We start from the raw sequence: 24,101 nt of genomic DNA on the forward strand, positions 1-24,101 counted from the left end.
TCATACTAGGGACAGAACACTCTGCAGGGTGAGGGTGTTCTTCTGGCCATGGTCAGAATAGGTAACATAACATCAGTATTGCCAACAAAAGAAATTTTCATTAATAATCACAGTCCCTTTTCTGTCTTGTGTGATATTGTGATTGAATTTTACAGAAAGGTCTTTATACCCGTAGAGGTCCATCGAAATCACAACATGGTTTCCCCTTGTGTGTTTTACTAACATTTCACTGTTACAAGAGTATCTAGACATAGGGGATACCAAGTAACCCCTCCAGCACTCTATTGTAAGATAGGGTGTGCTGGGTCTAGGAATTTAAAAAGAATATTAAAGTAAATTTCGCTTTACTGCTCTGGGAAACAGTAGTTTATCCCAGAGAAGGTACTTAAACCTTGGGAAAGCCTGAAAGGCTTCCCTGGGTCACTGCACTGAGGGTGCTGTGTGACAATTGAAAAAGATGATCCCAATGGAGTTGGTTAGACTTCATAACCAAAGCAAACACAGATGTAAAACACATATCAAAATACGTGAGTGGGAAAAAGGGTCACACTCTCCAGGTAAAAAAAAAAAAAAAAAAAAAAAAATCAAGTCCTCAAAATCCAGCAAAGTTGCTGGGGTTCTCTAAGGTTAAGGGAATTAGCACTTTTTGAGAATTCTCCCTAACAGTGGAGATGGTCTTCCGCACGCCAACAAAGTTTGCCAGCCGGCCTCCCACCAGGATGCGGGGGCTCAACGTCTTGGCCAGTTCAATCTTGCTTGGAGGTCGACGGGCCTCCTTGCGCACCCGGACGAAGAAGTTGTCCGCCCCTGAAGGCCTTGGAGTGACCCCTGTTGGCTTCCTGGGTCGTGGAGCGGCAGGCTGGCATTAAGAGGAGCCCCTGCCGAAACCCTTCGAAGAGTGGCCAGATTTCCTTCCTGAGGAACAAAGGATGGTCGTCATCGTTTTAGTGTGCCTAGGGCACGTGCAGTCTCCGTCTTGATGGCCTGGAGGGATTCATCCACAGCCTTCCCGAACAGGTTGTCCCCATCAAAGGGCATGTCCAAAACCCTTCTCTGTACTGCCTGCCTAAAGTTGGTGGCCTTGAGCCAGCCACAATGATGAAGACGGACACTGTTTCCCATCTGGCGGAAACCAGTGTCTGTAAATGTCCAGGGCCACCGTGATGGCGTGGTCCAACGCCACCTCGCCTTCTCGAAGGATCTCCAAAGCCTCTTCCTACTTGGCATTGGGGAAGTAGCCCAGGAGCGGCGCCAGCTTAAACCAGAGCTCCTGGTCGTATCTGGCCATGACCCTTGTCGCCACAGAGTAGATAACCTTTGTACTCAAAGGATCCAATTTCTTCCCCTCGCTGTCCCGAGGGGTGGAAGACTAAAGACGCCGAACGTGACCATTTCTTCCCGACGGCCACCTGGACCACCAAGCCTCGGTGACATTTGAGACTTCAAGCACTTGGGTGCAGAGTTCGGCACCCTGTAATTTTTCTCCAGCCAGTCTCCCTTTGCTTGGGCTGTCGAGGGGTTCTTCATCAGAGTCATCCCAAACATCATCCAGGAGTGGGACCGAAAGAATGGTCTTCCTCTTCGCGTCCCAAGGTGGATTTAAGAAGCCTTCTTTCTTTTCCTCCGGCGTGAACTGGAAAAACCCTGAAGCTCGCGAGATCATTGCATGGAAGGATCCTACTTCGTCCGGCGGAGGGGACCTGGGCAGAGGCGCCAAGAGGTCCCCCATCCCGCCATCGACATCCGTGCCCGTTGTCGTGTCCGATTGGGGGAGAGGGAGGCTATGGGTGGGATGCCTCCGCTTCTTGGCATGCGGTTCCCCCGATGTCAACGTGTTTTCCGGAACTGGTGTCGAGGGTGGAGGAGCCGTCGGCATCCTCCTCTATCTCCCGACACCAGCGTGTGGAGGGTCAAAAGGATGTCCAGTGAAAGATCTTTCGGCAGTACCTGCAGGGTAGGCGCACTGGGCCCAGGGGCCTCGTCTCGGGGCCCTTCGCCGTCATCTCCATCAATGGTATCCCAGTCGCCCCCGTTGTGCGGCAATTCCTCTACATCCTCGTCGTCCTTGTCCCTCTGGACGGAAAGGATCTCATCCTCGTCGGCCGAAGAAATTTTTGTTTCCTTGGAGGGCCTTACTGCCCCGCCTCCCCTTTTCTTCGGGCGTAGAAGGGTCGATCTCGAGCTGAGGTCCGGCATCCTCTTTTCCGGGGTCTTCTCAACCGACTTGCTCGAAGCCTCCCTGCTGGCCCAACCTAAGGCCAAGCACCGCAAGTCCACTTCCGTCAGGGTCACCGCTGCTGCAGTTCCACCCCTAAGGCCTTCACGATTGACGCCGCCACCACCACCTCGATGGGGGATGACTTTTCCTGGTGCACCCGGGCCTTCACGGCAAGGCTGGCACCCTCGTCTTGCCTGGCCTTCTCCTTCACAGCCGTGTCGGACACCCTGTCCTGTTTGGCCTTCTCCAGATTCTCTCTCAGCTTCCCCGGGTAGCTGACTTCCTCTTGGATGAAGAACCAGAGTGGTGACTGGAGATCGATGGGGCGGACTATAGCGGTTTGACAGTCGCGTGACCCACAGCAGCAGCGAGCCCGACGGAAGCAGACTTGCAGTGATTGGCCTTATGTTGGGCCCCACGGGTGGAGCGCCCTCAAAGGACTTAGAAGCCCGCTCAGGTTTCCCGGATCCGGGAGAAGCATGTCCCTGGGTACCACCCGGGGCAGAGGCCTTGGCCTTCATTGTGCGCTCCGTGAAGCCACGGCACATCTCACAATCTTCTTCCTTATGCGTCTGGTGCAGGTAATACAGACTCTGGGAATGTTTGTTGACCATGTACACATTCCTCAAACCGCCGTCGGAGCAAAGCTTGAAGAGGGAAGCACCGTCGTCCTCGTCCGACATGATCCACGCGGTGTACGCCTAAAGAACTTCTGGAAGCTTCCAAGAAGAACACTCGACAATTTCTGCCCTTGAGAGCCGATGAAAGATGCTGAAAAATGGGTCCCTGTTAATCGGAAAAGTAAGCGATGGAGCACACTGGCTCGATTGACGAAAAAAAGAGAATTTTCATATCACAAAAGCAAAAAACGCAGAAAAGCTCGAAGAGCAAAAGACGATGACTCCCAACACTTGAACATGCGGTCAATATCTGGAGGTGGCTGCCAAAGGAGGGGTAGAGGGCAGTCATTGGCATGCGGCAGTATGACCTAGAGCTTAGTGATTGGTTTATAGGTGAAAGACAGTTTAGAAACAAAACAAACTTTTTTTTTTTACCGAGGATCCCAGCCTGACAACGGGGAATATTCATGAGCATGTGAATCCATGCCAGACCCCGTGCTGGAGAACCTCCCTTACTTCCTGCCCTTCCCGACACACTGGAGCCAGAGGCAGGTTTCAGGACTGAAGCCTGCCAAAGGCAAATCGAACAAAGGGCTCAGTCCTTGCTTGGCAGGCAGAGTAAAAAAGACCACAAACAGAAAATGGCGAAAAAAGAAGACAGGGGCCACTTTGACAAAATGGTCACCCATGGGTGCTATACTGCAGCTGAGGATTCAGCCTGCGGTAGAAATACACAAAGGTAGGAAAATTAAACCACTGCCACCAGCCATTTAAAGTAGTGAGGGTAACAATGTTACATAAGTAAGAAAAGGGTACACTAAGTAACCCCCCCAGTACTCCACATAAGATGGGGTGTGCTGGACCCACAAAGAGAAAAGCTAAGTAAAGTCAATTTCACTTTACTGTTCACACAAGAAAAGGTATTTAGACCATATGAGAAATCTAAAGGATTTCTCTGCGACACTGCACTAAATGCGCTGTGTGTCACCATACAAAAAGTAGATGCCTATGGAGTTTGTCAGACTCTAAAAACAGTGGAAACACAATAATCCAAATCAGGTCAAAATACATGAGTGAAAAAAAGGTTTCACTCAGTCCAGGGTTAAAATTAAAATTCCTAAAATAAAGCAAAAGAGATGGGGGGTCTCTAAGGTTGAAGGGAATTAGCACGGAAATGAGAATTCTCCCGAACATTGAGTTTTGTGCAATATCACGTGCTTGTATAATTTGTTTTAATGTGTCTCAAGACCTGCAATAAATATGTATTTTTATACATTCCCGTTTTAAGTGAATTACTGACCCTGACCCCACTAGCACACTCCTGAGACTAGCCTTGACTGCTCTCTGGGTTTACCTTGATTGGGTTTTGGCTGACCTCTGCGTTCTCTGTTCACTTTAACTAGGGTGGCCTCCTGAAATCTATCCACCAGGCCAGATTCTAGAAATCCATCTTAACGCGGTTTTGGTGAACATGCCGAACATACTTTAGTGAGAATAGTTTTGTGTGTGTATAATGTAAGTGGCAACAGCTGTGGTGCATTAAACCATGAATCTGGTGCTCTACACTCAATCAAGCAAGAACCAAAAAATGTGTTAGTAAATGAAGGCAAGCTTTTTCTCTAGTAGCAAATTTAAGAAGGATCTTAACATGCAAGACAATGATTTATTGTAGATATTTTCTCAAGAGTGTAAAATATGTATGAACGATTGTTTAAAAGTAATCTATTTTAATCTTTCATTTGAGAAAATAACATTTTACACTTAACACAAACCTGGCTTTCAGTTCCTAAGTCAGTTGGTCCGTACATGTCACTTATGCTAAGAAACCTAAAAAAGAAATGGAAAATAATAAAATATCTGTGCAAACGGAACCCATCATTAACAGAGCACTAAAGAGTGACAGTTAAAAAGTCTTTGTTTAAAAAAAATTATATATTTTTTCCAAGTTGATCTGTGACAAGCAAAGTACTTTCCAAACAACTGTTTCTAAAATGTTCTCACAAAATCTGATTAACTAGGGTGCAGTTTCCCCATCAAGCTTTTGCTACGATTATAAGCGCGTTCACCCACCAAGTTGAGGCCATACTAATGGGATAAAGGTGCTATATAAATGCCAAATACGAGTATGTGGTGAAAGGAAGATTTGTCATTGAGCAGTACAAAAAAATAAAACACCAAAATAACCTAAACTTACCGAATATGGAGTACTGCAAGTTTTTATTGCTCTACCATTCTCAAACCTTTATTAAAAGCCACTTTGTGATCTTTTAAGGAACCTAAGCGATGTTTGCCAAAATTATGCAAATTATTTTTCTCTTCGATGTAGGCAGACATTCCAACATCAGTCGGATCAAATCAATTTTATATGTGTAGAACAAGGTATAGCCCAGAAACGGTTGGGGCAGAATTAAAGCAAAACACAATCTCCTTGTAACCTCCTAAGTTTCCTAGTTATCACTTAACAAATCCTTAAAAAACAGTCTTCACTCTCTCGCAGGACACGACATTAAAGTTCAGACCGAGGTTAAAACGCTTTGCATGACTTGAATCCTCCCACTTTAATCTTTAATGCTTGATTTATCTTAGGAAGCACAAACTATTATCTAATGCGACTCAGACAAATCAGACCTGTCAAAACAGCATTGTGCTAATATTGCGCACGCTCTTGTGGGCTCTAGACTGGATTATTGCAATTGTCTGTGTGCCTGAATCTTCTATCCACCAACTTCAGGAATTTTAGAACACAGTATCGAAGATTGCTGCCAGCATGTTAGGGGAGGTATACTAAAGTCCACTGATGTGGAATGATTGGATCAAGACTATCGCTGTGAAAGCTACATATAAAGAAAAATCTGACTTGCGACATAGAAGAGCCATCACACAATTACCAGCGTATCTCAAGATATTCCCAGATATAAGAATACAATCTCTTTACATGAAGTTCCGACTTACTTTACTCTCTTACTTTACTTACTAAATTTAGAGGCGTGCAGAGGCACGGCCCTGGGAGCATGCGCTGCCGTGACTCCGCCCTCCGGCGCCACACCTCAATCCCCAAAGACACGTCGACAATAGAATTACCATTGCCTAATGACACCAGATTATTAGGGGGGTGGGGGGATAGTGGGACATATGAAGGAAAGGGGACTATCTCTACGGTGAGTAAGGAACACTTACTTACCTGTAACTGTTGTTCTCCAGCATGCGTCTGGCAGCGATTCACATGCTCATGAATATTCCCCGTCAGGCTGGGAATCCTCGGTAAAGAAAAAAAAGCTTTTTCAGTTTAGTTTCTGAACTGTCTTTCTACTAATAACCAATCACTGGTCTCTGGGTCATACTGCCCCCAGTCGATGACTGCCTCTACCTAAGCCCCTCCTCTGCCAGCCATCTTCATCTACCATTTGGTAGCACATAAAGTGGCAGTATGACCAAGTGAAGAGCCGCAGAGGGGAAGGAGGGAGGGTTCGCATATGAATCCATGCCAGACACATGCTGGAGAACAACGGTTACAGGTAAGTAACTTGTTCCTTCTCCAGCATGAGGTCTAGCATGGATTCACATGCTCATGAAGATAAGAATACATAGCAGTGTACACATGCACAACCACGGGAGGTGGCAAAAGGCTCAACATCAAGCATTACATAAACTCAACATTAAGCAACTCTTACCTCCTCATCAGGCCCACCTTCAGGCGAACAGGTTGTGCAGCACTGCTTGGCCAACTCTGGACTCCTCCCTGGAATCCCGGTCGTCGCAGTAGAATCTCGTGAAGGTGTGCGTCGACCGCCACGTAGCAGCCCTGCAGATGTCCAGCAGGAGCACACCAGACAAGAACGCCGTAGTAGCAGTGATCGCTCTGGTCGAATGGGCTCTCGGACGGGTGGGCAACGGTCGGTTGGCCAACCGATGACAGTGCATGATGCAGCCAGAGAGCCATCTGGAAATGGAAGCCTTCGAGAGAGCCTTCCATTGGTTCACAGGTCCAAAGTTCACAAACAGCTGTGATGTCTTCCGAAAACTCTTCGGTCGGTCCACCTAGAACTTAAGCGCTCTAGCTACATCCAGCGAGTGCAAAGTCCTCTCGGCCGGCGATGAAGGCGACGGAAAGAAAACTGGCAACACCAAGGGCTCGTTAACATGGAAGTCGGACGGCACCTTGGGCATGAAAGAAGGGGTGCGTCCTCAGCATCACTCTTGTATCGTGAAAAGTCAAGTATGGAGGCTTGCAGGATAGGGCCTGAATCTCTCCCACGCGTCGTTTGGAGGTGATGGCCACAAGGAACGCTGTCTTCGAGGACAGGAACTTCAACGGAGCCGAATGCAAGGGCTCGAATGGCGGCCCCATGAGCCTGGTCAGCACCACGTTGAGCTCCCACGCCGGGGCTGGAGCCTTCACCAGCGGGAACGATCGGAACAGTCCCTTCATATATTCCTTCACCAGTCGATGAGACCACAAGGACGGCCGCCCTGTAGTTCTGGTGTATCGGGAGATCGCTGCCAGATGTATCTTGATGGAAGCGTGAGCTAGTCCAGCTTTGGCCAGCGACAGTAGGTATGGTAGCACTTGAGGTGCCGTAATCCATAGAGGGTTGATCTGTGCACGGCACCAGAAAGAGAACCTCTTCCACTTATGTCCGTAGCACTTGAGAGTTGAGGACCCCCTGGCCTTTGCAAGAACCTCTCTGCAGTCAGCCAAGATATCGTACCCTCCAACTCTAGTGCTACAGGAGCCAGGCCTGCAAGTTCAGCGACTCTGGGTCGTGATGAAGAATGGTGCCTCCCTCCGTGGAGAGAAGATCTGCGTCTGTCGACAGCTTGACTGGTGGGGACGCAGAGAGGTCCAGAAGGTCCGGGAACCAGATCTGTCGCGGCCACGCCGGTCCGATGAGGATCATCCTGCACTCGGACCTCTTAAGCTGGCTGATGAGACGAAGCAGCAGCGGTAACGGAGGAAACTCATACAGGAACAGGCCGACCCAGGGCAACGAGAAAGCGTCGCCCATGCTCCTCGGGTGGGGAAACCTGCTGGTGAACCTCTGGCACTTGGAGTTTGTCGCCGTCGCGAACAGGTCGATCTGGGGTTTGCACCATCGTTGGAAGAGCTGATCCACTTGATCCTGGCGTAGTTCCCACTCGTGGCACGAGCGCAGCTCCCTGCTGAGTGAGTCGGTGATGGTGTTTTTTATTCCTGCCAGATGGAAGGGAACCAGAAACATCCCCTGGGCGATGGCCCAGTGCCACAGATCCTGGGCCTCCTTGATAGGGCTGGGGATCTGGTGCCACCCTGCTTCCGGATGTAGAACATGGTGGTGGTGTTGTCGGTGAAGATCCTCACGACCTTGCCCTTGAGGGACGGAAAGAACGACTTGAGCACCCAGAACACGGCACGGAGCTCCAAGATGTTGATGTGGAGAGACCTCTCTTCCGGGAGCCAAAGGCCTCTTGCGTGGAGATCTACGGTGTGCGCACGCCATCCCTCCGGGGATGCATCTGTCGTCACCGTCTCCTGATGTGCCAGGGTCTGGAAGTCCGTGCCCGCCGCGAGGAGCGCACGGGTGCCCGACCACTGAATCGCCCGACGGAAAACCTTGTTGAGCGGGATCTTGTCTTCGAAGCTGCCCGCCGCTTGCATCCAGCAGGTGTCGAGGAACTCCTGTAGAGGACGCATCCATAGCCTGCACAGGCGCACTAGGTAGATGCATGAGGACATCATTCCGAGGAGGAACTTGCAGGATCTCACCCTGGCCACGTCCGTGCCTAGCAGGCGCTGCACTTTGCCTAAGATGGCCTTTGTCCTTTCCTCCGACGGAGATGCCAATCGTTCCACTCTATCAAGCTCTGCTCCCAGAAACCGTGCTGCCTGCGACGGAACTAGGTGGGATTTTGGGTAGTTGATGGAGAAGCTCTGTGAGTAAGCGGACGGTCTTCGCTGTGTGCTCGACGGCGAGTTCTCTTGTCCATGCCCGGATGAGCCAGTCGTCCAGGTAGGGATCCCCTGCAGGCACAGCCGCGCCACCACTGGTGCTAGGCACTTGGTGAACACCCTGGGTGCCGACTTCAAACCGAATGGCAGAGCTCTGAATTGGTAGTGGCGTCCTTGAACTACGAATCCGAGGAACATTCGGTGCCCTTTTAGGATGGGGAAAGTAAGCATCCTCCAAGTCCAACGACGATAGGAAGTCGCCCTCCTCCAGCTGTCCCAGCACGTGCTGGAGAGTGACCATCCTGAACTTCTGTGCCTTGATGTATTTGTTGAACCGACGTAGGTCCAGGATGGGGTGCCAACCGCCCGTCTTCTTTCTGACGAGGAAGCATCTTGAGTATACTCCGGAGCCTCTTGGGGACGAGCTTGATGGCACCTTTCTTGAGCATCGCCTTTACCTCCAACAGCAGTTGAGGGACGCGATTTTCCTTCCTGGCCACGGGAGGAATGCGGGGACACTTCTTTTGGAATTCGAGTGTTTGCCCGTGGGCCAGGGGATCCAGCACCCAACCGTCGGTGGAGATGGACTCCACACGCTGACTAACTTGAAGGCCCCCTGTCTGCCTCCGGCGCTCCAAAAGGGCCGTCGTTGCTGAAGGACTCCCAGGGCTCGGACATCTGTGTCGGCCTTGATGGCCTGCAGCGACTCATCCACCGTTTTCCCAAACAGGTTGTTGCCATTGAAAGGCATGTCCAACACCCTGGTCTGCACGTCCTGACGGAAGTCTGTCGCCTTGAGCCAACCTCGTCGTCGAAAGCAAACAACGTTGCCTAACTGGCGAAACCCGGTGTCGGCAATGTCCGTTGCCAACGTTATGGCGTGGTCCGACGCCACCTCACCTTCCTGCAGAATCTCTAGGGCCTCCGCCCTCTTGTCGTCTGGTAGGAAGTCCAGTAGGGGAGCTATCTTGTAGCATAGCTCCCTGTCGTAACGGGCCACAATCGCTAAGGCGTTGGCCGCTTTAATTGTCGTCGCCGCCGACATGACCCGTCGCCCCATGGCGTCCAATTTCTTTCCCTCGCCGTCAGGTGGGGAAGTGGAGGTCGAAGCTGTCGCCCCCGCCGCCTTCTTCTTGGCCGCCGCTGAGACGACCGAATCCGGCGTCGGCTGACCGCTGAGGCACAAGGGGGCAGCGTCGGGGACCCGGTACTACTTCTCATACCGGTCCCTCTTGGCAGGCGTCGTGGACGGGTTCTTCAGGACCGCAAGTCCCATGTCCCAGATATCATCGACTAACAGTCCCGCAAGGACCGTCTTTCTCTTGGCCTCTCGCCGTTGATAGAGGAAACCTTCCTTCTTCTGTTCCTCGGGGCAGAGCTGGAAGAGCTTGGACGCCCTGGCGATCATGGCGTGAAAGGAGCCAATTTCATTGGGCGGGGAAGACCGAGGGGGTGGTGGAGGAAGGTCCATCCAGTCATCACCACCGTCGCCATCCGTCCCCGTGTCATCCCTGGGATCCGGAGAGGAGGATGAAGGCTCCACGGCCGCAAGGCATGAAGGGCAGGGGGGGGGAGGGGGGGAGGGGCGGAGGGGTTGGAGGAGATGGACTCTCCTCTGCTTGTTCGGAGGGCTTTTCGACGGGCCCGGTTCTGGATCGTCCACCGGGGTTCGTGGTAATCTCGTCCTTATCTCTGTGCATAAGGTTTGGATCGCCATCAAAATGGCCGCCGAGTTGTCCCAAGGCTCGGGCAACGGCTGCGACGGGAGAGCTCCTCCATAGGGGCCTCGTCGGCGCCACCGTCGCTATCTTCGACCACCTCCTCAGGATCTCTCCCGTGGGATCGTACCTTCTTGAACCTCTCGTTGAGGCTCTTCACGGCCTCCACCAGCTCCTCCTCAGAGGCTGAATCCGTGTCCGTAATGGCCACCGCCCCCCTCTTTTTCCACCGGGGTCTTCACGGGGGTCTGTCGATGGGCTGGAAAGAGGATTCCCTAGGCGGTGGCAGGGAAACTCTGGGCCCCGAGGTCGCCTCCACTGGTGTAGCCTCCACAGGCTTCGCCAGGGTCGCCGCAACTCCCTCGATAAAGGCCTTAGCCGGGTGAATCAAGGCCTTCACCACCTTTGGCGCGCTTGAAGCCTTCACCTTGGGGGGAGGGTCACTGCCTCGCTCCCCCTCAGCTGAAACCTTCGAGATCGACCGGGGCCTCTCCAGAAGCTTACCTGGGTTCTCGGATTTCCTCTTCCCCGAACCAGAGCGGTGGCTCGTGGTTAATGGTGCCGGGGAATGTGCGCCCTGCCTGGAAGCCAAAAAGCCTGACCGTTTGGCGCTCCCGGTGCCTGCGGACTCACGGTGCTTAACCTTCTGTTGGGCCCCCGTCGCCGGGGCGCCCTCACAGGACTTGGAAGACCACTCTGACCTTTTCTTCTTCTCACCTGCTGGGCCCTTCTCCAGCCGGCTGGCGAAGCGGGACGGACAATCCCTCATGGTCCGTTTCGATAGGTTCTTGCAGAACGCACAGTCTGTCTCCACGTGCATCTTGTCCTCATGAAGGCAGTAGAGACATCTCAAATGCTCGTCCTCCTTGAAAACATACTGTAAACCGCATCCAGGGCAGTTCCTGAACAGCTTGGATCCAGGCGTCGAGCTACCCTTGTCCTGGCCCGCATCCATGGTAGGCCTCAGATCTTCTGGAATCATCCAAGAAGCGTCACTCGACGAAAACTTCACCCTTGAGGGGCGTTGGAAATTCCGAAACGGGTCCCCGTTGATCGGAAGAAGAAGCGGTGGAGCTTGAGGCTCAATTTAACCGCAAAATGAGAAAATCTCCTTGAAAAAGCGCGAAAACGCAGCAAAAGCTCGAGAGCTGTAGCACAAGGACTCCCAACACTTGAACGTGCTGTAAAAATCTGAAGATGGCTGCCAGAGGAGGGGCTTAGGTAGAGGGCAGTCATTGGCTTGGGGCAGTATGACCCAGAGACCAGTGATTGGTTATTAGCAGAAAGACAGTTCAGAAACGAAACAAACTGATTTTTTCTTTACCGAGGATTCCCAGCCTGACAACGGGGAATATTCATGAGCATGTGAATCCATGCCAGACCCCATGCTGGAGAACTAATTACTCTTACGTCCCGTCCCCTTTCCTCCATACTGCATGGGCGATTACAACTGAATGTAGCCCCAGGGTGGAGAGGAGACCCTCCTTAAGCAAACAGGTTCTGGAGAACCACCTATCCGAAAGCTGCAGTTGATCTGGAGCCAGCATCCAAACAGTAATGCTTGCAGAAAGCCGAGGGAGAGGCCCATGTGGCTGCCCTGCTAATGACCTGCCAGGGGACATGGCGCTGAAAGGCGATGGCCATTGCCTTGGCCCTGACTGCATGGGCATGCATGTTCGCCGGAAGGTGTCTATGCTGGCCCTCGTACGCTTCATTGATGGCCGAGACCATCCAGCAGGAGATGGAGGCTTTGGAGGCCTGATAGCCCCGCCAGGTGCCTCCAAAGGTGATGAATAGGGCATCTGACTTGCGGAAGCCCTTGGTCCTGTTCAGGTAGAATTTCAGGGCACGCCTGACATCCAGACAGTGCAGAACTCTGAGGCTCGTCCTTCGGGTGCGCAAAGAATGTAGGAAGGACGATCTCCTCGTTTAAGTGAAAGGCTGATGGCACCTTAGGTAAAATGCTGGATGGGTCCGCAGGACCACTTTGTCCTTGTGAAAGGTGGTGTACGGCTCTGAGGTGACTAGGGCCTGGATCTCGCTGACCTTGCACGCTGATGTGAGGCCGACTAACAGGGCTGTCTTGATGGTGACCAGCCTAGCAAGACCAGTCAGATGTTTCTTGATGATGGGGTTGGAGGAGAAAAAAATGCCTTCCTCCGTGTTCCTGTAAACCCCAATGGCTGCAAGGCATGTACGGCAGGTGTCTCCCTGTACTCCCGAATGAGCGAGGTGTGCCGAAAAGGAGAGCATGTCGTCCAAATTGCAGGCCAAGGGGTCAATTCCCTTGGAGTCTGCCCAGTGGCAGAATCTGGTCCATTTGCTTTTGTACTGGGCCCTGGTGGCTTTGCTCCTGGCGCCCTGTATGATCTCCAGATTGGCCTGTGAGAGGCTAAGGTGCCGAAGCGTTACCTGCTCAGGTACCACGCTGTGAGGGCAAGTTTCCCTTACGCGGGGTGGATGATTATGCCCCCCTGCTTTGCCAGAAGATGTGCTGGGCCCGTCGGGAGGTGTATAGGGGGCACCTCAGAGAGACTGAGCAGCTCCGAAAACCATGAAACACCATGGAGCAATCAGAATGATGAGGAGCCGGTGAGACTCCTTGATCTTTCAAATTACCCTGTGGATCAGGGGAGTGGGCGGAAAGGCGTAGGCCTTCATGCCGGTCCACTGGAGGTGAAATGCGTTGCCCAGAGAGCCGGGGCTCTTCCACTCCTCTACGGACGAAGAGCTGGACAAAACGAACAGCAGCTCACAAACAGCGAAGTCTTTATCCATTCTAACAAAGACCACACCTAAATTGTACACCCAATGTCTGCAGAGCTCGGAAAAGGGTTTTACATATGGAGGGTTCCGCGGCTTCCAGGATTGCAGATCGAGGCAGCCGGACCGTTCGCCGTCTCAAAACCTGCGCAAACAAAAAGGGGGTCGGGGGAGAAAGGGCTTTTTCCAGTCCCCCTCCTCAGTGTCAGCCTCCGAGGGAAAGAAGGCATGACACGCCCCTTTGGGTCCACGTGTCTCCGGTGGGGGGCAGGCTTGCTCTCCATGCATAATTCTGGCCCCAGAATTTCACGGATCCCTGGATCCTCTCCGTAGTATCCACGGGGTATGGCCTTTGGGTGGGGAGATCCGGGAAGAAGTCCGCAATTTCCCACCATGACCATTGGTTGGCGGCAGCCAGTATGGCATCTGGTTTATAGTCCTAATGTAAAAAAAAATGTAGACTTACAAAAATGTCGAAAAAAAAATGTAGAAAACAATGTCGAATACCTATACATATAATGAAGAGTCAATTTTTAGAAAAAAAAATGTCGAAAAAAATGTCAATTAGCACCATCAATAAATAAATAAACAAGAAGAGTATCATTTACTATGGGGGGTCCACCCCCAACCCCCTCACCCAACACCCCCCCACTCAACACATTTTAATTATATATTTTTTTGAAAAATTCAAAAAATGTAGAAAAAATGCAACATTGTTTTTCGACATTGTTTTCTAAAAAAAAAATTAGACATTTTGACTTTCTACATTATTGCTTTCTACATTATGACTGACCACCATGGCATCTGTGTTGGCCTGACGCAGGTGCACAGAGACGTACGCCTCCAAGATCTTCTCCTCCTTGCCTAGCAATGCAGCAGGAGGAGGAGCAGGAGGCTGAGGACGACAGACTTGGAGTATAGTGATGCCGCAGCAATCACAGAGGAGTGTGGCTGAGGATGGGTCGAGAGCTAGTGTGTATCCCCCTCCATCTGCCTGTACTTGGCGTCCAGGTGTCGGTTGACTGGCTGGACTGAGTGGGGCTTGAGCCAACTTCTCGGCCAGGGAGACTACATTGGTTTGCAGTGGAATCCCCATGTTGGCAGTGGGGTGTCTTGTGAGGGCTTCAGCCAGAACCCCCTCTGCTGGCTGTTCGACCTCGGGTTGGAGAGGCCCAGGTACTCTGCCAGGCCAGCAAGACGTTCATGGAACGCCCTGGCTGAGGATGGCATGTCCGGATCCTCCGCGTTCGTATCCTGCGGATCTGGAGGATCTTGTGGAGGAGGGGTAGATGGCACCGGAGGTTTGGGTACAGGGACCGCAGCCAGATGGCGGGGAAGACTTCCCCCAGACTGCGTCTTTGATGATAACCCATCTGAGGAGACCTCATGAGGCCAAGAAACTTCTTGAAGAGCACCTGTGGCAGGGGGTACCGACGGGTTAACGGGGGCTGCTGGAGCCGCTGCGTACCCTGTCCATATGGACTTAAAGGAAATTTGCCCTGCGCAAATGAAGGGTAGACTGTAGGCCACGTACCTGGTTGAGGCGAGACCCACTTGACACTGGTTCTTCGCCGAATTTGTGGAATAGCATCGGACGGTTGCCCCTTTCTGGCCGTGCTGCCATTTTGTCGAGCTGCCTTCCACGTGTTGCTCAGATTGCAAACTCTCGCGTGTGGATCACGAGGCCTACCCTGCTTCTCGGCCCGGTAAGTGCAAGACCCTCAATCCAGGGGTCGGTAGAGCTGCGTTTAGGCACCCCCTCGAATGCAATGCCGGTAGTGGGCCATAACCCCTCGGATGTATTGCCGGTGTTAGGGTGTAGACCCTTCGCTGCTTCATGAAGTTCTTGAGATCCTCTGGAGGTGACCTCTGGAAGAGCTCCCTCCACCTGGCTACTCTGTTCTTCAGCGCCTTCGAGGACAGCGAGTCAAAAACACCTAACACGATTGCCAACCGTGGTCTGAATCAAGAAAACATAGGCAGAGGGCGTGGGGGTCTGAAGTTGGGAAAAGCCCGTTGCAGGATGAGCACCCGCTGAACCCTGTAGAAGTCGACATGCGGCGGGGAGGAGCGTGACGCCTGAGGACCGTGTACCTGGATGATAGATGAAGACATAGGAAAGACAGAAGAAGTATCCGCGTGTGGAAATACATGGCCGAAGTCAAACCCAGGCGCGCTGGTGAATTCGGCCTTTTCCCGTCAACGCGGAAAAGGAGACTGAGGTATGGCGCCGGAGGGCAGAGTCAGGGCAGCGCATGCTCCCTGGGCAGCGCCCCAGCGCGCCTCTAAATTTAAAGGGGGGAAAAAGCTTTTTTCTGGTGAAAAAGGTTCCGTCTCCCGTCCCTTGGAAGGGACGCCCATATAGTATGGAGGAAAGGGGATGGGACGCAAGAGTATTTGACTGCTACATGAGTTTCTAGACACAGGGGATGCTAGGTAACCCCTCCAGCACTCTATAGTAAGATAGGGAGTGCTGGGTCTAGGAATTTAAAAAGACTAGTAAAGTCAATTTCACTTTACTTACTATGAAAGCCTGAAAAGGTTGCCCTGTGCCACTGCACTGAGGGTGCCGTGTGACGCACACACTTGTACGGGGTGGGTGGGATTCCGGGGTGGGCGGGGCCTAAGAGTCCTGGTAAAAGAATCTTGCAGTCCCTCAGCACTGATTCCAGAAGGGTCCAATGACCCCCCCCCTCGGCCATATGGCCGGTAGCTGTACTAGCCTCATGCGTGTGTGCTAGTACCAGAACCCGATGGGTTCCTCCTGCTCGGGCGCTTCCTAGAGAAGGAGTCGCCCTTGCGAGGTGTGAGGGAAAATAGTAGCCCTCCCTTGGGATTCGATCGCTGCTTGACGAAGTTCTTCATGTCCTTTAGAGGCGATCTTTCGAAGAGATCTCTCCACCTAGCTAATCTGTTCTTGAGTGCGCTGGAATCAATGCGTCGCACGCGGTACAACCGTCCCAGCTGTGGTCGGGGCCAAGGCAGCAGAGGCAAAGAGTGTGGGGGAAGAGCCCCTTGCAGGCTGGAACCTGCTGAAGCTACCCGAAGTCGATATGCGCCAGGGAGGAGCAGGACGCCGGAGGACCAAGTACCTAGATGAGAGATGAAAGAGGAAAGGATAGAAGAGTCCGGGGAAGAGTGTGTGGTATATGGCATGACCAAACCCAAGAGCGCTGCGAAATCGACCCGTTCCTGTCGACGCGGAAAAGGGGATTGAGGAGTGGTGCCGTGGGGCGGAGTTAGGGTATCGCATGCTCCAAGGGCCGCACCGCAGCGCGCCTCTGAATTTAAAGGGGAAGAAGGTTTTTCTGGTGAAAAAAGTTCCGTCTCCCGTCCCTAGGAAGGAACGCCCATGCAGTATGGAGTAAAAAGGGACGGGGCGTAAGAGTACCACAGTGCTGCTATTTGCGAGAGACGCGAGGAGATGAAACCGCGAACTGCCGCTGATCTGAAGTTTGGCCATTGACACCGCTGACCATCAATTCGTCGTGCAGCAGTCCGCAGACGGCCTCCCTCTAGTCCCCAACGACTGAGGCCCAGGAACACCGGATCCGCAGACCTACAACTGGAACAGCAGCAGCTAAAGTCAAGTTCTTCAAACCTAAGGTACTATAAAACAAGAGGTTGCTTACCTCGTAACGTGTAGCCTTACTAGTTCTCAGTTGAGACTTATCTTGGTTTCCCCTTTTGCAGAGTTGCTTGCAGCTTTGCCCCTCACAAGCCCCCCAGCTTGTGGCCCTTCAGTGATTGCTTCTACAAACATTTCTAAACATTATGCAAGACTTTCTTACCTGCAAGATGATCTTCAGCTCCCCTAGACTTTTCTCAACAAACATTGGCTGTCTTGGCTCCCTCAGAGGCTCTTACCTGTGACTTTGTGTTTTTGCCTTTCCTCCAGGAAAGGGTTAATTTACTTTGCATTGGAGGGTTCAAAAAGTACTTGCCAGTTTATGAATTACTTGTTAACCTTCGTTTTATTCCCATATTTAATCATTTGCACCAAACTCAGTATTGCTCTAAATATACCAGTGATAAATCTATGTCTACGGTGTCCTAGCTATTTAAGTCTCCAGAGGGTGTAGGAAGTGTGTGCAATCCCCTGTGGTTATCTGATTTAGAGAAGGTAAGTGTGTTGTGAAGTACATTTTAGGTGTTACATACAACTGACTGTTAAATTAATAATTGTTTAATCAAGAAACCTTGAGATTAGATTTATTTGATTAACTGTTACAACCTTACAGCTCACATTGACCGCTCTTGAGATAAGCCTGGCTGCTCAGTCACTACCAACTTGTGTAGTACATGCCTATACCAAAGATATCCTAGTCCCAAAGTCCAGCAAAAGAGCTTGGGGTCTCTAAGGTAGAAGGGAATTAGCACAAAAATGAGAATTCTCCCTAACATGTGTTAGGCAAGATTGTATGCAGTACCCTTTAGGTGCATTACAACAACCCTGACCTCCTGGCAATAGGAACCCAACCTTTTGTATAATTATATTTATTTTTACATGTATTACACGCCCAGACCCTTGAGTATCAAAGGCATGGTTACAGACTGCTTAGTAATTGTTCTTGCATTATACATGGAGCAGAATACATAGGTTATATACAAGCAGGGATAATGAATTGTGGTTATGAGCACATTACACATGGAGCAGAATATCTAGATTTACAAATAGGGATTATACAATGTGATGAGCAATATTTACAGGTTCATCCGAAGGACTTGATGTTAATATTGGTTAAATAACCAGGTTTTTAGCAGTTTTTTTAAATCCTGTGATGGGAAGTCTCTTTTTTGATGTTAATGGGGAGGAAGTTCCAGTGTCTAGGAGCAAGGACATGGAAACTGCTGCCCCCTGCTCTGGTATTTTTGTAACATGAGATCACTATGAGTTGATGGTCATTGGATCTGAGTGATCTTGCGGTTTCTTTTTTCTGTAGTGCGTTGTTCCGGTAGATCAGGGCTTTTTTGGTGAGACATTTGTGTATAATACAAAGTGTTTTAATGACAATTCTCGCTTTGATGGGTAGCCAGTGAGCATCATTCCTAATCTGGGAGATGTGATAGTATTTTTTATACCTAAACCTGCTCGTAAAACTTTATTTTCCATCAATTGTACTTTACTGAGATTGGTGTTGGAAGTGCCTAGTAGAAGTAGAACTGGTGCCTGCCACACCCCAGCGTTCCCAAAACGGATACACTACCCAACAATCAGAAACCTTCAGTGCACATACATCCTTCCACCCTGGTCTGTACCCAGGGCACCAGGGCTGCCACTCCGGGCACTAACCAAACTCAAAAGGGCAACCACCGGGCACTAACCCAACTCAAGTGAGCAACAACAAGCACAACAACCAACCTCAGTTCCAACACCCTAAAAATATAGAGAACACTTTACCTCTAAACTCAACTAAAACTGAAAATACTATGCAAATCTAGTCCCTGTGAAACGATGCACAAGCTCCCCACAAGGATCCAAAAAGGCACCTAGATCATGGTGCAACCTAGACACCACACCTAAAACCACGGGACCCCGGGTCCCTGCCACACAACACCTAAATGCACCACAGGACCCCTGGTCCCTGCCAAATACAGAATACCTCTACAACCACAGGACCCCTAGTCCCTGCCAAGTACACCACCTCCTAATGTGGGACCCCAGCACCAACTGGCTGCCACGTTGGTCACACCCACCAAAACGTCCAAAACAAAAATGGCACAAACCACCTTAAAGTGGGACCCCTAGTACCACGATGGTTACCCCACACACGCACTCTAAACATGCGCACAACCAACATGCGCACTTGCACCCACACTCACCTCAACAAATGACTCCCCACAAATAGATCACTGGAGCTCTTAAATCAATGGCAAATGTTCAAAAGACACGACACCATAATTATTGCAGGATTCTTCACACACTGGCATGTGCTCTAGTGCAAACACTTCTTTACTTGAAAACGAGATTTGGAACAAAAATTGTCGCAAAGCGTAACTGGCAAAAAAAAAAAAAAAAGCCAGCCAAGTTCAATGCAAGTCAAACTCCCAATGTATGACAATGCATTACTTACCGTAAAAGCATTTCTGATGGTTGTATCTGCTTAGATTCACATGCTGTGCATAGGTCCGACATCCAGTGGTCACTGCGGAGTATTGCATTTTGTTTTTCGTAGTCGAAAAGGGGACGTCGACAAGGCGTGTCTGTAACACTATCCCTATAGTGACGTGCGTTGTACCCACAATCCCTCACGCGTCGAGGTCCCTCTGTTTGTATTTTTCTGCCCTGAGGGAGCCTTATAGACGTGAGTGAGTACAGAAAAGAGAGATATAAAGGAAGTCTATGTTCCTTCCATCCGAGCGGGGAGGAAGGGTGGGCGCATGTGAATCTAAGCAGATACAACCATCAGAAATGCTTTTACGGTAAGTAATGCATTGTCTTCTGATGTTTGTTAATCTGCTTAGAATCACATGCTGTGCATAGACTAGCGAGCAGTACCCGGAGTTGGCGGTGGGTTATGAGAAGGAACAGTAGAGAAAAGATGTCTTAATACTGCCTGTCCCACCTGGGAGTCAGATCTAGAGTGTGCATCTAGACAGTAGTGTTTTGTAAAGGTGTGCACAGAACTCCAGGTAGCCGCTTTGCAGATGGACTCAAGGGGAACATTTGCAATGAATGCTATGGAAGCCCCAGTGCCTCGAGTGGAATGTGCTCTTGGCTTGAAGGGTAGTTCTCTCTTAGCAAGAGTGTAACAGAGAGTGATGCATTGAACAATCCATCTAGATATAGTGGATTTTGAGACCGCATCTCCTTCTCTTCCTGCTGCCACCGAGACAAAGAACTGATTAGTCTTTCTCAGTGGTCTGGTTCTTTCCATGTAGAACATGACAGCTCTGCGTACATCTAGTGTATGCAGACTTTTTTCTCCCGAGCTGGAAGGGTTTTGAAAGAACGTTGGTAGTTCTATAGTTTGGTTTACATGAAATTTCGAGATGAATTTAGGTGCAAACCTTGGGTGTGTGCGTAGAACCACTTTATTTTTGTGAACTGTTACAAAGGGGTCTAGTACAGAAAGAGCCTGTAGTTCACTTACTCTCCTAATGGAGGTGATAGCTATTAGGAAAGCAGTCTTAAGGGTGATATCTTTAAGAGTTGCCTTGTGCATGGGTTCGAAGGGAGGGCCCATGAGTCTGGAAAGTACCACATTTAAGTCCCATCCGGGAGCTGGGTTAGCTATCGGAGGGTGTATCCTTTTTACCCCCTCCATGAAGGCTTTGATAACTGGTATCTTCCACCACGACACTTTAAGTTGGGAAGTGGTGTATGCAGAAAGTGCCGCTAGGTGGACTTTAATGGAATTGAATACTAAACCTGAATCCAGTAAATGGGTCAAGTATAGAATAATGTCAGTAGGAGAGCAGTCAACTGGGTTGATGCTAGCACCTCTACACCAGATAACGAATCTTTTCCATTTGCTAGAATAGCAGTGTCGAGTATTAGGTTTTCTGGCTTCCCTGAGGATGTCCATACATCTCTGTGGGAGTTGTAAATGTCCAAATTCTATGATCTCAGGAGCCAGGCTGCTAAGTTCATGGTCTGAGGGCATGGATGCAGTGTCCTGCCCTTGTCTTGTGACAGCATGTTGTACGGGCAGGGAAGTTTCACTGGGGGAGATAGGGACATCTCCATCAAGTGAGCGAACCAAGGTTGCCGTGCCCACATTGGGGCCACTAGTATCATGGTAACCTGCTCCTGGTGCATCTTGTGCACCACTTTGTTGAGAAGGGGAGTCGGGGGAAAGGCGTAAACAAATTTCCCTGACCATTGAATCAACAGACCGTTCCCCTTGGACTGGTTCTGGGGGTACCTGGAGGCGTAACTTTGGCATTGTGAGTTCTCCAGGGTTGCGAACAGGTCTATTTCCGGGAATCCCCATTGCGTGAAGATGTCTAAGACGATGTCTTCGTGCAATTGCCATTCGTACTCTTCGGGCAGGGGGAAGTCTCTGCTGAGTTTGTCTGCTAGCAGATTGAGTTCCCCTGGTACATGTTGTGCTAGTAGGAACATGTTGTGTTTGAGAGCCCACTTCCATATATTCTGGGACAGCTTGGACAGTCCTGGAGAGTGAGTGCCCCCTTGCTTGTTGAGGTAGTACATGGCTGTGGTGCTGTCTGTGAGGACCATCACTGTCTTTCCTTGTAAGTGTTCCTGAAAGGCTTTCAGTGCTTTGAACACCGCTAGTAGTTCCAGCAGGTTTATATGCTTGGATGCTAAACTCGGAGTCCACACTCCGTGTGCCGTTTGATGGGATAGGTGAGCCCCCCATCCTGTAAGGGATGCGTCTGTGGTTAGAGTGGCTTCCACTGCGGGTGTGGCAAAAGTTTTCCCTAATAACAGGTTTTCTTTTGTCCACCACCGTAGCGAGAGAACCAAGGCCTGCGAGACCACCACTAGATCGTCCCATTGTCCGCTGGCCTGACACCACTGGCTGTAGAGCCACTCTTGCATTGGGCGCATGCGCAGGCGCGCGTGAGGTACCAAATAAATACATGACGCCATCATCCCTAGCAAGCGCATTGCTTTGCGTACCGTCACCTCTCGGCCTGCTACATAATGGGGAATTTGAAACAGCATGTTTTGGACCCTCTCGTTGGAGGGGAATACGAGGCCGTCCCTTGTTCGAATTAGAGCCCCTAGGAATTGTTTGGTTTGGCTGGGGTCTAAGCTGGACTTCTTTTCGTTGATGGAGAAGCCCAGTTGGGACAAAAGGTCTACGGTCTTTTGGGTATTGGAGAAGCATGTTTCGTAAGAATCCCCTGTTATGAGCCAGTCGTCGAGGTAAGGGTATACCGGGATGGATAATCTGCGCAGGTGGGCCGCTGCCACTGCCAGTACTTTCGTGAATACCCTTGGTGCAGATGCTATCCCGAAGGGTAGTACTCTGAACTGGTAGTGTTTGTCCTCTATTTTGAACCTGAGGTATTTTCTGTGCGATGGCAACATTAAAATATGAAAGTATGCATCTTTCATGTCCAGTGTTGTCATGTAATCCCCTTGTGATAACAGTGGGATTACCTCCTGTAAGGTCACCATACGAAACTTTTGGGGTTTGACAAATATGTTCGCTGGGCGCAGATCTAATACAGGGCGCATGGTTAAGTCCTTTTTGGGTACAAGGAAGTACACTGAATAAATACCTTCTGTTACCTGTGATAGGGGGACGGGCTCTATAGCTTCTTTCTTCAGTAGTTCTTCCACTTCTTGAAGAAGAATGGAGAGGTGTTGCGGTGTCATGCGCCGGTTCCGTGGGGGTTTGTACTTCGGGGAACCGTTGAACTCGATGCAGTATCCGTGGGCTATGGTGGATAATACCCAACGGTCTGACGTGATTCCCTCCCATGCTGAAAGGAACGATGTTAGCCGGCCCCCGACCGGTGATGCATGGGAGGGGACCCGAATTTTCGGGTCATTTGCTGGTATTGGGCGTGGAACCTCTGGGGCTGGAGCCACGACCTCTTCCTTTGCCACGGCGTTGGCCTCTTTGACTGAACTGGGTGTTACCCTGGTTGGTGGGCCAGTTGGAGCCAGAGTAATATTGTTGTTGTTGGTTCTGCTGCTGTCTTTGGCCACGAAAGGAGCGTTTATTACCATAGCCTCGCCTGTTAGGGGGCCTAGAAATTTGATCAAGAGTTTTGATGGTATCAAACTCTTTTTTAGCATGTTCTAGGGCCTCATCTACTGCTTTCCCAAACAGATGCGTCTGTTCAATGGGTTTATTTATGAGGGAGGCTTGGGTTTCGGGCTTAAAACCTGAATTGCGTAGCCAAACGTGGCGCTTGAGAAGTATTCCCTGAACTAGGGAGCGGCCAGCCGTCTCAGCGGCATCTAGGGAGTTTTAACGATGCCCTGGTTTACCAGTGTGCCCTCTGATATTATAGCTAGCAGGCGAGAACGCAGAGGTTCAGGTGCTTCCTCTGCTTCGCTGCGCAGCTTGTTCCACTGTGCATCTGCGTAGCTAGCTAAAAGTGAGTTGTTATTAGCAATTCTAGTGGAGAAGGCGGCGGAGGTCGTGATTCTCTTCCCCAGTGCGTAGAGTTTTTTGCCTTCTTTGTCTGGAGGTGCTTCACTAGTGGATAGTGGCACCCCTGCTATTTTTCTTGTGTTGGTAACCACAAGGGAGTCTGGAATAGAGTGTCCTCTGATGTATAAAGGGTCAGAGGATGAAGGGCTGAAGAGCTTTTCTATTCTAGGGTTGACCCCTCTTACTAGAGCTGGGTTAGTAAGGGAAGGAGAAATTCTTCTTTTAATAGAAGCCAGGAGAGGAATAGATTGGCTAACAGGGGCTTTTTCTTTGATGACTTTTTCTACAAAGTCGATGTCTGGAAGAGTTTCCCCTGTATCAATCTCAAAATGCGCTGCTGCCTTGCGCAATAGTGCATTGAGGGAAGGTTGGTCATCTATGGGAGAGGAGTTCCCGTGTGAATCCTTGAGAGGAGAAGGGAGAAAGGCATCAGGGTCTGAATGTACTGATGGGGATTGCCAAGGCTGCACTGACGGTGAATGCCAGGGCTGCGAGGTAGCTGTATCCTCTTCAAACCCTGTAGGAGTGGTGTAAGGATCTTCTTCGAAGCCCTCTTCCTCAAGTTCTACCTCTTCTTCTCCACCCAAACACTCCTCATCTTCTTGGAGGTATTGCTCCTCCTCAGTGAGGTCAACCAGCCTAGGAATCTTGACTCTAGGGTCATCTTGTGGCCATTCTCTTTGTCTTTTGTGAGTGGGTGGGTCTTGGTTTCCTAGAAACCTTTCCATTTTCTCCATGCAAGAATGGAGTCTTTCAAGGGTCTCATGGGGTACC

At 50.6% G+C, this 24,101-nt stretch overlaps 1 protein-coding gene across 1 annotated transcript in view; it reads right to left on the minus strand.

Annotated features, from left to right (window-relative positions):
• GDI2 (GDP dissociation inhibitor 2) overlaps positions 1-24,101 on the minus strand; it is a 404,570-nt gene that overhangs the window by 65,239 nt on the left and 315,230 nt on the right. Inside the window, exon 10 of the mRNA XM_069629650.1 lies at positions 4,611-4,665. Coding sequence (XP_069485751.1) covers positions 4,611-4,665 — 55 coding nt within the window. The remainder of the gene's footprint in view (positions 1-4,610; positions 4,666-24,101) is intronic.

Source organism: Ambystoma mexicanum, chromosome 12 (genome assembly GCF_040938575.1).
Source record: "Ambystoma mexicanum isolate Mex_15411 chromosome 12, UKY_AmexF1_1, whole genome shotgun sequence".
Taxonomy (NCBI): domain Eukaryota; kingdom Metazoa; phylum Chordata; class Amphibia; order Caudata; family Ambystomatidae; genus Ambystoma; species Ambystoma mexicanum.